Raw genomic sequence first — 12,259 nt, forward strand, 5'->3', positions numbered from 1 at the left:
CTTCTTTGTTATTTTTCAATGTGTTCAATAATTGCAATGATTTTATTAATTAACATAGAAAGAGAAAAAAGTAATACATTTTTTTCCTAAAAGCTGCACTCTCACGGATTAACCGTTTTGACAACTTCTTTATTTTTCGTCTTGAAATGAGTCAATTTTGGGGTAAATATCTGCAAACCAGTGATATAAGACTGCTGACAAAAGATCAGATCGCAGATTTTCATATTTACGTTCGAAAATTAATGTTTTATGGCTAAAAGTGATACTAACGGTTTAAGAAAAATGCATAAAACATCCATTATTTTTAACTTAAATATGATTATCTGCGATCTGATTTTTTTTGTCATCAGTCTTACATCGCTGGTTTCCATGCATTTTCGCATAAATTGACTCGTTCCAAGTAAAAAAAAAAGTTGTCAAAACGTTCAATCTGTGAGAGTGCAGCTTATAAGCCATGTTATTTGTGAGAGAATTTCTTGATGCTTGGGGTATAAATTTTCTCCGATTTCTGATTACACATTTGTTAATCGAATTAATCAATTCAATAGATGTATACATGCTTGAGGTTTTTCTATACAGTATGGTTTAATTAATTATTTCTGACAATGTTCTACACAGGGTATACGATGAAAATTGATACTCGTCCAGAATGTTTAAATTTAGTAACATACTGTACAGTACAATGCCGTTCAATTCTATTAATTATACTTCGGCAATATTGGCCAGTTTCGGAGTGCGGTGTATTTGATGTCAATATTAGCTTTAACAAACACATTCTTAGTATCATAATACTATGATACTGCTTCGTCACAAGAGGATGATGCGTGATTCCCCTATTCCAGTGTATAAATAAGTATTTTTAACTGACGATATCACTCCATTGCGGCTCAGGATGAAGAATGTGGTCAGCCAGATTCCAAGTGTGGAAAAAACTTTCTTTAGGGATGAAAATGTGCATTGTATTTTCAAAAAGAAACATTATAAGCTTTAATAGTTCGCCCGATGATATTTTCAAGGAGTTTGTAGTGGAGATGACGGACGGTATGCTGCGTGACCTTGACCTTGATAAGTACGTCTAGGAAGGGTTGGAGAGTGCTGCTGCCACGATGGTGAAAGAAGATGGAACATCTGTAGGACATTTTCAGCAAACAGAGAGCTGTATTACTACTTCTAATCCTGACTCTAATGCCCTTTTATTCGTTAACAATAAAAGTGTTGATGTTCAACTTGTTGATAGTTATAATCCTACTACAAAGAGGAGTTGCATAAATGACCCTATAAAAGTTAATAATGATGTTAAAAATGTAGATGTTGATATTGATGTTAATTCTAGTCAAATATCTAACATTATTTTAGTACATAACTATTGGCATTTGTCAAGTGATAATGAGGGGTGGTGTGTAACCTGAGGTGAAGAGATGTAAACAATGCATAACCAGATGAAAATGTAAATTAAAACTCATTTATGGTGTGGTGAGATGTTTTTTTCAGTATGAGGAGGAACTATTAATGCTATGTTGTCACTTCTTGAAGAGTATGTAAGAGTTTGTCCAAAATTATGACTTTGTAATATAAAGCGGTCACGCCATTCAGGTAAACAAATATACTTATCAAAAAAAAAAATGGCCTCCAAAAATATTAACATCCAAGATAGTGGTGAAACCAACAAAACTGAAACAGAACTGAAACGAAAACGTAGTGAAAACTCGAGTGTTAGTGAGATAGAGCTAGAACAGAGTTTAGTTAGTAATGAACAAACACCGAATGTTAAAGAAAAGCAAAAAAAGAAAAAGTCTAAAAAACAGGAGAATGTTAATACAAATGGCAATGATTCGAAACATGAACGCAGTTCAAACAGCAATGACATTACGGACATGGTAAAACAAATGAAACAAATAAATGCAAAACTAGAACGGGTTGATTGTGCTATGAAGAAAATTAACGAGAAACTGGAAACTGTTGTAACAAAAGGTGACGGTTCTATTAAAAGTACAATTAAAGATCTTCTTACAGAGATGAAGGAAGACCTCTTACAATCAGTGATAAAAAGAATAGAAATCTTAGAGGGCAAGATTTTTGATAAAGAACAAGAAAATGACAAGTTAAAAGAAAACATAAAAAATTTAGACATAAAACTAAATGAACAAAAATTATGCAATGAAAAACTTGAGCATGAAATTGAAGTTGAACAAGAACAGCGCAAACGGTTTGAAAACGATAGCGAGCAATATAGCCGCCTTAACAATGTTAAATTACATGGGCTACCCGATCTAAACCCACGAGAAACAGCCGAAGAAACACTTGGAAAGGTTATTGAGTTTTTAAATGATAAAAAAATCTACAACCTTAAACCATACGAAGTAGAGTATGCTCATAGACTGCCTAGCAGGAAAAGCCAGTGTAGAGACATAATTGTTAAATTCGTCTCAAGGTATACAAAAACTTCTATTTTGAAAAACAGAAGAGCATTAAAAGGCAGTGGCGTATTCATAAATGAAGACTTAACACAATTAAGTCTTCAAGTCTTAATGTGTGTTAAGAAGAAACTGCCAAATATAGTACAGGACGCATGGGCCATCGGGGGAAAGATTCTCTTCCGGAATGATACTGGGCGAATTCAGGTCGTGAGATATGACAACTATGCGTATTGGCTCGACATGCCGTGGCCAGTCGTCGCACGAACAAGCCGCACCGGAAGTACAGACAGCACTCACTAACATTTTGTACGTTAAAGACTTACTCCAGGGCAGTTTCTTTTTTATGCAGTGTATTGAATGTCCACTATTCTATACTCCTATTGATCATTTACATGAATAAAGCTTTAACAGTGTGGTAGTATATACTGATAATCCGGACTACCTGTGAAGGTTTATTGAATTGATACTTAGGCTAAACCAATAATACCTTAAGTTTCCTGTACTACATTGTATACACATTTAAATAGGTGTATATTATTTTTTTATCTTTCTACATAAACACTTATTTGATATCATAAATATATAGCACACACATTATGTTTACACACACCTTCAATCTAGTGAGGGGTATAGTTATAATAGCTCTCATTTGAAAACATTTAGCATTTCTGTCTCAGAAGTTTTGTCTAAGATATTATATTTATTTGGCTGTGTATTGTGCTTAGTTTTTCATGCTGTAGTGTTATACTTCATACTGTACCTAGAAACTATAATATACAGCATACTTTGCCTTTGATATACAGTACATATGCACTACCAATAATTGTTTAATACAATATGTATTAAGTGTTAAATGTCAATGAAAAATGCATGCACTTATGTCAAACAAACATAGTTATAATGTTGTTTTTATGTACATTTAGAAGTTGGTATTATAATACACATACTTTTTATAACTCCTAAAAATTGATTAAAAAACATGTATTTTTGATAGCCTTACATTACACTATTTTCAAACAAACATAGTTACAATGTGTTTTTTATTTACATTTAGAAGTTGGTATTAAAATACACATACATTTTAAAACTCATAGACATTGTTTAAAGACATGTATTTTTGATAGCCTTACATTATTTAAAAATATCATAAGTGACCGACACAAACATATAAAATTTCAGTATTTTATTCTTGAAATATTAGAATAATTACAATGCTGGACAACAATTTTAAGGCTTAACCCAGACTTTTAAGTTAAAGTACAATATATCTCCCTACATGCAGTTTTGGTGTTTTTCGAGCATGCATTCATGTTTTTCGACCAAAATATGCGTACCTAGGGGAGTAATTATTAAATAAGCCTCAATGTTTTGAAACATGTATAATGTTTGATAAAAAGATATATTACTATATGCATTGTCATGATGCGATAAACATTCAATATATAAAACTATTTGTAATTACAAGTGAAACATTTTTCTCTCTTTTTCCTTTGTACAATATATGTTTTAGTACTACACTGCCCTCTTAAGATGTCAAACTAGTAATTAAATACGTGTAATTCTCTTTATGTTTGTATGCAGGTTGTTCATTGTAATTTTGGCTAGCATACGTTAAGCGTTTATAAATAATACATGCATTAAATGTAAAATATTCATATATAAGGTGTGCATATTCAAGAAGAATGATAATGACAATTCATTTCACCACACTTCCTATCTACATAAGTACATTTTCTGTGCTTTTGCTTTTGTTTTTCACTTAATATGATTTTTAGTTATCACAGTATTTTTTGTAGTACTAAGTGGTTTTCATTCGTTTGCAATCTACGTCTAAAGGAGTGTGTTTTGTACTTGACTTTCTATATAGGTAGCATTAATACTTTTTGGTCTTCACTTTTTAAATATTATAATCAGCACAGTTTATTTTGTATTGTTAAGTGGGTTTCATTCGTAAGTATACTTCGTATAAAAGAGAAAATTGTGAACATGAATACCAGTTATAACAACCATGCCTGTAGATGTATGTACTTTTAATGTTAATGGCATAGGTTCTCGATCTAAGCGCGAAGAAGTTCTAAGCTGGTTAAAAACAAATAACTTTTCAATATGCTTGCTACAAGAAATACATTTTTTGTATTTTTCACATACAGTAAATAATGTTGATGACTGGAAGAAACCTTGGGCAGGCCAGTGCTTTCTTAGTGGAGACAGTACAAATAGTAAGGGCGTGGGAATTTTCTTAAATACAAACATCAATTACACAGTTGAAGAATATAAAGAAATAATACCAGGCCGATTACAGCTTCTAAATATCAAAATAAATGATATGAGTATAATAGTTATTAATGTTTATGGTCCGAATTCAGATGATTTAGAATTTATACAAACTTTAGAAGAACATATTGACGTCTACAAGGATAAAACTCTTTTAATAGGTGGTGATTTTAATACTGTTTTAGACCCTAAAGTAGATAAACTTAACGGTAACATAACAACGCATAAAAATTGCAGGAGACAGCTTAACATGATACTAGAAAGTTATGATATGTGTGATATATGGCGCGTCAAAAATAAAGACAAACGGAGGTACACATGGCACTCTAATAGCAAACCAACAATTTTTTGTAGACTTGATTACTTTTTGGCATCAAATGAACTCTTCAATAAAGTTATCGCATGCAAAATAAAACCCGGTTTTAGATCTGACCACTCACTAGTAAGCATACAAATTAATTTAAATGAAAATAACCGAGGTCCAGGATATTTTAAATTTAATAACTCAATCCTTGCAGATAACAATTTTCAAAATCAAATCAAGCGATGTATAACAGAGATCGTACAATTAAATAGAGAATCAAACCCAAATACCCTATGGGAAATACTTAAAGGCCGCATCCGTGATGAATCTATAAAGTATTCAAGCAATAAAAAGAAAACAACAATAGAACATGAAAAAGAAATTTTGAAAAACATTACTAAAATTGAACAAGAACTTCTGGAATCGAACAACGCCGAAATACTGGATAAACTTAATCAAGAAAAAGAAAAACTCGATAAAAATTAATGAAGAAAAAATAAAAGGTATATTACTACGGTCTAAAGCAGAATGGATAGGTTTTGAAAAGAACACAAAATATTTCGCTAATTTAGAAAAGAAACGTGCACAGCATAAAACAATCACACAATTAAATATTGATGAAAATATTGAAACTGATAAACGTAAAATATTAGAGTATGTAAAGTCGTATTATGAATCTTTATACAGACAGGACGAAAATATAGAAGACTCTATTAATTCACGATTTCTGACAAACATTACAAACACTATTACTGAAGAAAACATGCATCCCGAACATTTATCAGAAACTGAATGCTATAATGCTCTTAAAGATATGAAACTTGATAAAAGCCCAGGGTCTGACGGTTTGACTGCAGAATTTTACAAAATGTTTTGGAATGAAATAAAAACTTATCTAAAAGCCTCACTCAATTTTTCATTAGAGAACGACAATCTTACTCAGCTACAAAAACAAAGCGTCATAACACTTCTTCCAAAAAAAGACAAGGACACAAGTAACATCAGTAACTGGAGACCTATTTCCTTATTAAACATTGACTATAAAATAGCTTCAAAAGCAATTGCTAATAGGATAAAACCCCTGCTAAATAATATAATCGGTACTGAACAAACAGGATTTATAAAAGGAAGATATATTGGGGAAAATGTTCGTATTTTACAAGAAGCTATTAATTTTGTAAATGAAAATGATATAAATGGCCTCATATTTTTTTCAGACTTTAACAAAGCATTCGACAGCTTAGATCACAAATTTATGTTTGAATGTCTTAGAAAATTTAATTTCAGTGAAAATATAATTAAATGGGTTCGATTATTTTATAAAATTGCAATGGCTTGTGTTACCAACAACGGTTATCTTTCTGACCTTTTCAACATTAAAAAAGGTGTACGCCAAGGATGCCCGTTATCTCCGTACTTATTCCTAATCTGTATAGAAGCGCTTGCTGTTGAAATCAATACAAACAAAAATATTAAAGGTATAAATGTATATAATACAGAACTGAAACAAACCTTATTTGCTGATGATGCCAGTTTCCTTATGGATGGAACACAAAAATCTTTCGAAGAGCTTATGATTAGTCTAAACGATTTTGGAAAAGTTTCAGGGTTAACATTAAATAAAGCTAAATGTGCAGTTTTACGATTAGGTCAACTTAAATACGCTGACATACCGTTTTGTAAGAAATATAATTGGCAAATCACCAAAACATCTGCGCTAGGCATTACATTTACCAACGGCACAGTTGAGATGGAAAAAGTAAACTTCACTGATAAGATTTTAGAATTTGAGGCATGTCTTGAAAAATGGAAATATTGGAATCTTTCGTTACTTGGCAAAATCACTGTAATCAAAACGTTTGCGTTCCCAAAACTTCTGTTCCCACTAACTGTCTTGGAAACACCATCTGAGACATGTTTAAAAATGATACAAAACAAAATGTACAAATTCTTATGGAATGGAAAACCCGATAAAATATCAAGAAATCAAATAATTCAAGAATATGAAAATGGTGGTATAAAAATGCTCAATATATCTATTTTTGTCAAAGCAATTAAAGCAAGCTGGGTAAAAAGAATTGTTTTAAACAAACAATCTATATGGGTTAAATTATATATGCAAATGACCAAACAGTTTGGGGAAGATCTAATTTTTAAAAGTTGTATGGATCCGAAAAGCACTCAAAATCTTAAATTAAAATCTGTTTTTCTCACAGAAGTCATACAATCATGGGCATCGTTTACATATAAGACGGATACTGCGATCGTAGCAAAAGAAATGATATGGAACAACAGCAAAATAAAACTCCCTAATAATAAAACATTTTTTTACAAAGAATGGCATAATAGGGGTCTAAAATATGTCGAACATTTGTATGACTACAGAAAAAAAACTTTTTATGACTTTAACGACTTATTGAGACTATACGATCTTGGTACACACGATTTTTTGAAATACCATGCTTTAATCAGCAGTATTCCTGATGACTGGAAATTCCGGTTGAAAAATGAAGGCATATCATATAACACACCAACTTACTTTGTAGATAAAATGGAGGAAAATACAAAAATTAGTAAACTAGTCTACAAGAATCTTATTATACAACTTAAACCTGAAAATAGAACTCGAGAAGAAAACTGGGAATCTCAATTTGATCTTAACTCTATACAATGGAAAAATGTGTACACACAGGCGCTCAAACTAACAATAGATACGAAACTTCGGGAATTCCAATATAAATACATAATGAATATCCTTCCAAACAATGATAAGCTTTACACGTACAATATTGTTGCATCAAGGTTATGTGATTTTTGTGTAATGAACATCGACTCAAACATCCATATGTTTTGGGAATGTCATATTTCGCACACGTTTTGGGGTGAATTTAGAACATTCATAACAAACTCTTTCAATGAAGTGAGCTTTAGAGAACTATCATATAAAACCATTAGCTTTTGTGATTTAATGCCAAACAATGAAAAATTTGGTTATCAAGTAAATTTTATGATACTTCTAGGCAAATATTTCATTTTTAAATCAAAATGTGAAGGAAAAATACCAACATGTGCCAAGTTTGTCCAATATCTCAATAAACGACTAAAAATAGAGAAAACAATAGCAACAATGAAGAATAAAATCAACACCTATAATAGACGATGGCAACAATTAGAACACTTATTATCTTAGTAAAACAGCTCCAGTATATAGTAGTATTGTAAAGCGGATTTGAATGAAATATCCAACAAAGAACTGTACTTTATAAGATCCATTCTTTTAAAGCAAGTAGGTTTTTTAAAGTTAGTAGGTGTTTTTTTTTTCATTTTTAAATTTAACATTTATATTAGGAACACTATTCCGAAACATCAAATACACACCACCTCTCCCATTTTTTTTTATTTTTTTTGTCTACCTTTTTTATTTGAAAACAAGTCCCAAACGCTAATAGGAATTTTCAAACAAAGAGTTAGATCAATATTTATTTGTTCACATTGATATTATTTAGTATAACGGTTTGTATTAAATGGTATACATATATAATTATGTCATTTATAAATGTTTGTATGAATGAACATTTGGGCAATAAAAAAACAGAAACCAGATTTTTAGTCTAGCATATGTAAATGTTGTGGTTTATGCTCAAAATCGAACAATTCGGATTTTTATATAGTTTGTTAATCAGTTTGACATTGTTCATTTTTCTGAAACTTAGTTAGACTATTCTGATAGCATTTCAGTTAATGGTTATAGATTTTTTGGCAAAAATCGTGAATTATTTAAAAGGAAATCTGAAAATGTTGGTATTTTGATTAAAAATAGTTTACTAAAGCACATATCTGTACTCATTGTTAGTAACGAGAATTCTTTATGGTATAAGTTTAATAATACTGACAATATCTTTGCAGTTGTCTATATACATCCCGAGCGATCACCCATTCGGGTCTTTTCAGAAAGCGTATAATTGTGTGTGGTGGGGGGGGGGGGAGAGAGAGAGAGAGAGGGTACATGAATGTGTTGAAGTTCAGCATAACAACGGCATCAATACGATTGTAAACAACTGTGAAATAAGAGTTTGTTCGATGGACAAAAAAAATGGGAAAAAGTTATTTATGTACAAATGAACCAGTATGCACCTATGTAATTCCGTGGATGAACAAAAATGTTGATCACTTCAGCATTTTATTGCATAAATTCAATAACACATTTTCTTTTTGAAATACATTAACAAGTAAATTATACAAAATCAATAACAGTGCTCAACATCAAAGCAACAATTGGCCCTATTTTTAACACGACCTAATTTTTTAGTTGCCACCGGACAACCATTATTTTTTTCTCCTTTTGTTTTAAACATTTTCAGTAGTTTCTTGCGTCGGGCAGACGGTAAATGTTCTGTCTTTAAAGAAAGCTCTAGTTAACGTCAACAAATACTAAATGGTGCCGGTTTTAAGAGTGAAAATTAAAACACAAATCTACTTCAAATAGAAAATGCAGACCTAACAACCCTATTTTTAAGGAGATTGGGGGGGGGGGGGGGCAGAGCAATCGGAACCAAATATTTTGTAGCCACAGTCACTTAAAGGGAATGAACTCCTGCTTTGGTGTCATATGACCTGTACATTTATAGTGACATTTAGCCTAAAAGATTTTCTGACATTGTTAGACTGCAGTAAAACATAGCTTTTTATGTTAGATTGTTGGTAGAAATGACCCCTTTGATACAGCTGAAGAATATTCGTATTTTAAATAGGAACAATGTCACAATATATTTCACAAGTCATATGATATCAAAGCAGGAGTTCATTCTTTTCAAGTGACAGAGGTTATAGCTACGTGTTAATAAACACTCCGAGTTCATGAAAAGAATGTCAAAGCCTCAGCCAACCAGCAGTTCAAGACAAAGATAGTCAGTTGTTATGGGAAAATTAAGACTAGCTCAATACATTGATACACTTGACATTAAACAAAAAGTAAGCAAAACAGTCAGAATACATAGAGATGTAAAATCTGTATAAAGCTAAGATTCAGCAACAGTAAACGTAAAGATCATGTGGCCAGCACATTGGATATACAAGTATAATTGTACAAGTAAACATATAAACATACAGTCTTGGTATAATCAATACATTGTAACTGTTATATATCAAAATGGAATGTTAACTAGTGTCACTGTAAATATATGTAATAATACAATATATATAATATCAAAATGGAATGTAAATAACTTGTGACAAAAGTGTGCACTTTCAATTGACAACTGAAAAATAAGCTGTAAAAACAAAAAATAATAATATATCACTCAATGCATGGAGCATCAATAAAAAAACACATCACAGTGGTAACAAAATCTTAACATGAAATTAGCTCAGTTATGTATAAGTCTGCACCTATGAACATTTGTTGTAGTGGCTCTTCTCAGCCATTCTCGTCCACCAGAGTCATGTTACTATGAGTTGGATAACCATTATCAAACTTCTGATGCTTGAAAATGTTCTCAGTAGGCTGATCTCAATGTAAGAGTACATTTACATATAGGGCAATACACACACACACACAACTTCAGTACATTCAGGTAAGAAGACACACATGCATTCATTAAATGTGCAGTATCGTATTGATATTCATATGTAATGTACTAGTAACTACATTAAACACATTTACAGCAGTAAATAATATTGTAGTTTTTGTACCCTGATTTAAAACATTGTTTTCTACAATTTATTCTTCTCAGACTGACTACAATGAGAGAGTAGTGTAGTCCACAACCTTTCTTCAGACTACAATGAGAGAATAATGTAGTTCACAACCTTCCTTCTGACTACAATTAGAGAGTAATGTAGTTCACAACCTTTCTTCTGACTACAATTAGAGAGTAATGTAGTTCACAACCTTTCTTCTGACTACAATTAGAGAGTAATGTAGTTCACAACCTTTCTTCTGACTACAATTAGAGAGTAATGTAGTTCACAACCTTTCTTCTGACTACAATTAGTGAGTAATGTAGTTCACAACTTTTCTTCAGACTACAATTAGAGAGTAATGTAGTTCACAACCTTTCTTCTGACTACAATTAGAGAGTAATGTAGTTCACAACCTTTCTTCTGACTACAATTAGAGAGTAATGTAGTTCACGACCTTTCTTCTGACTACAATTAGAGAGTAATGTAGTACACGACCTTTCTTCTGACTACAATTAGAGAGTAATGTAGTACACGACCTTTCTACAGACTACAATTAGAGAGTAATGTAGTTCACAACCTTTCTTCTGACTACAATGACAGAGTAGTATAATCCACGACATTTATCATTACTACAATGAGAGGGCAACATAGTTCACAACCTGGAATATCACTGTATCACACAAATTCTGCTTTCTGAGGACCCACTAACTCTTCCAGCACTTAGCTTTTTCTTGTTCTGTAGTTTGATTAGCTGCTCCTATACGTAGATGAAAAAGAAGCATGTTTATTTTTCTGTTATGTCATACATCACATGATTCAAACATGACATAAGAAATCATGTGTCAGACTATTAAAGTACCGGTAAAATAAATCAACCTAATTAGTAATAAATGTGCATTGAAACCATAATTTCTAGCAGTATTTTTAAAAAAGGTTTTCATGTAGCTATTCTGACGAAGAAGCTTGAATGCTACATTAATGTGTCAAAACTAATTTAAACTCATTGAACTCATTGAACTCATTGAACTCTTCCATATAATACAGTAGCACTCAACAGTTCCTACCTGCATTGAGTTTACGACCCTTTGGTTATCCTTGAGCTGTGAGGTCTGGGATTGTAGCTCCGTCTTTAGGAGTTCAATCTGTTCCTGTAGGCCTTTCTCTCGCTCCTAATAAAGTATGTGTGTTTTTTTTCATTCACAAAAATAGATAGTTGACACAAAATAGTGATTAATTACACACAAAAAACATTGTCTATGCAATAAGATAAAACTTTTAATTTATGGAACAATTAATGTGGGGTGTGGTCTTACCCTATATTAGAAATTAGAGATATTAGCGAAACAAATTTGTCAGTCATTAGGCACTTCCCCTACAAAATACCAAAGATAGAAGGCAATACACTATCCACAGTATACCACAGCTAGTAGGCAATGCACTACCAACAGTGTACCACAGATAGAAGGCAATGCACTACCCACAGAATACCACAGCTAGAAGGCAATGCACTACCAACAGTGTACCACAGATAAAAGGCAATGCACTACCTACAGTATACCATAGATAGAAGGCAATGCACTAC

At 31.8% G+C, this 12,259-nt stretch overlaps 1 protein-coding gene across 3 annotated transcripts in view; it reads right to left on the reverse strand.

Moving 5' to 3' along the window:
- Positions 1–9,164: 9,164 nt before the first annotated feature.
- The window catches only part of LOC128232625 (serine/threonine-protein kinase Nek9-like), a 41,539-nt gene continuing 38,444 nt past the window's right edge, over positions 9,165–12,259 (reverse strand). For 2 of the 3 annotated variants that reach the window (XM_052946290.1, XM_052946291.1), the window contains exons 31-32: positions 11,742–11,846; positions 9,165–11,434 (exon numbers count right to left, since the gene is read on the reverse strand). In XM_052946290.1, coding sequence (XP_052802250.1) covers positions 11,345–11,434; positions 11,742–11,846 — 195 coding nt within the window. In that variant the 3' untranslated portion in view covers positions 9,165–11,344. The remainder of the gene's footprint in view (positions 11,435–11,741; positions 11,847–12,259) is intronic. The other variant, XR_008260560.1, reaches the window with a different exon arrangement.

The sequence above is a fragment of the Mya arenaria genome, chromosome 4 (assembly GCF_026914265.1).
Source record: "Mya arenaria isolate MELC-2E11 chromosome 4, ASM2691426v1".
NCBI lineage: Eukaryota > Metazoa > Mollusca > Bivalvia > Myida > Myidae > Mya > Mya arenaria.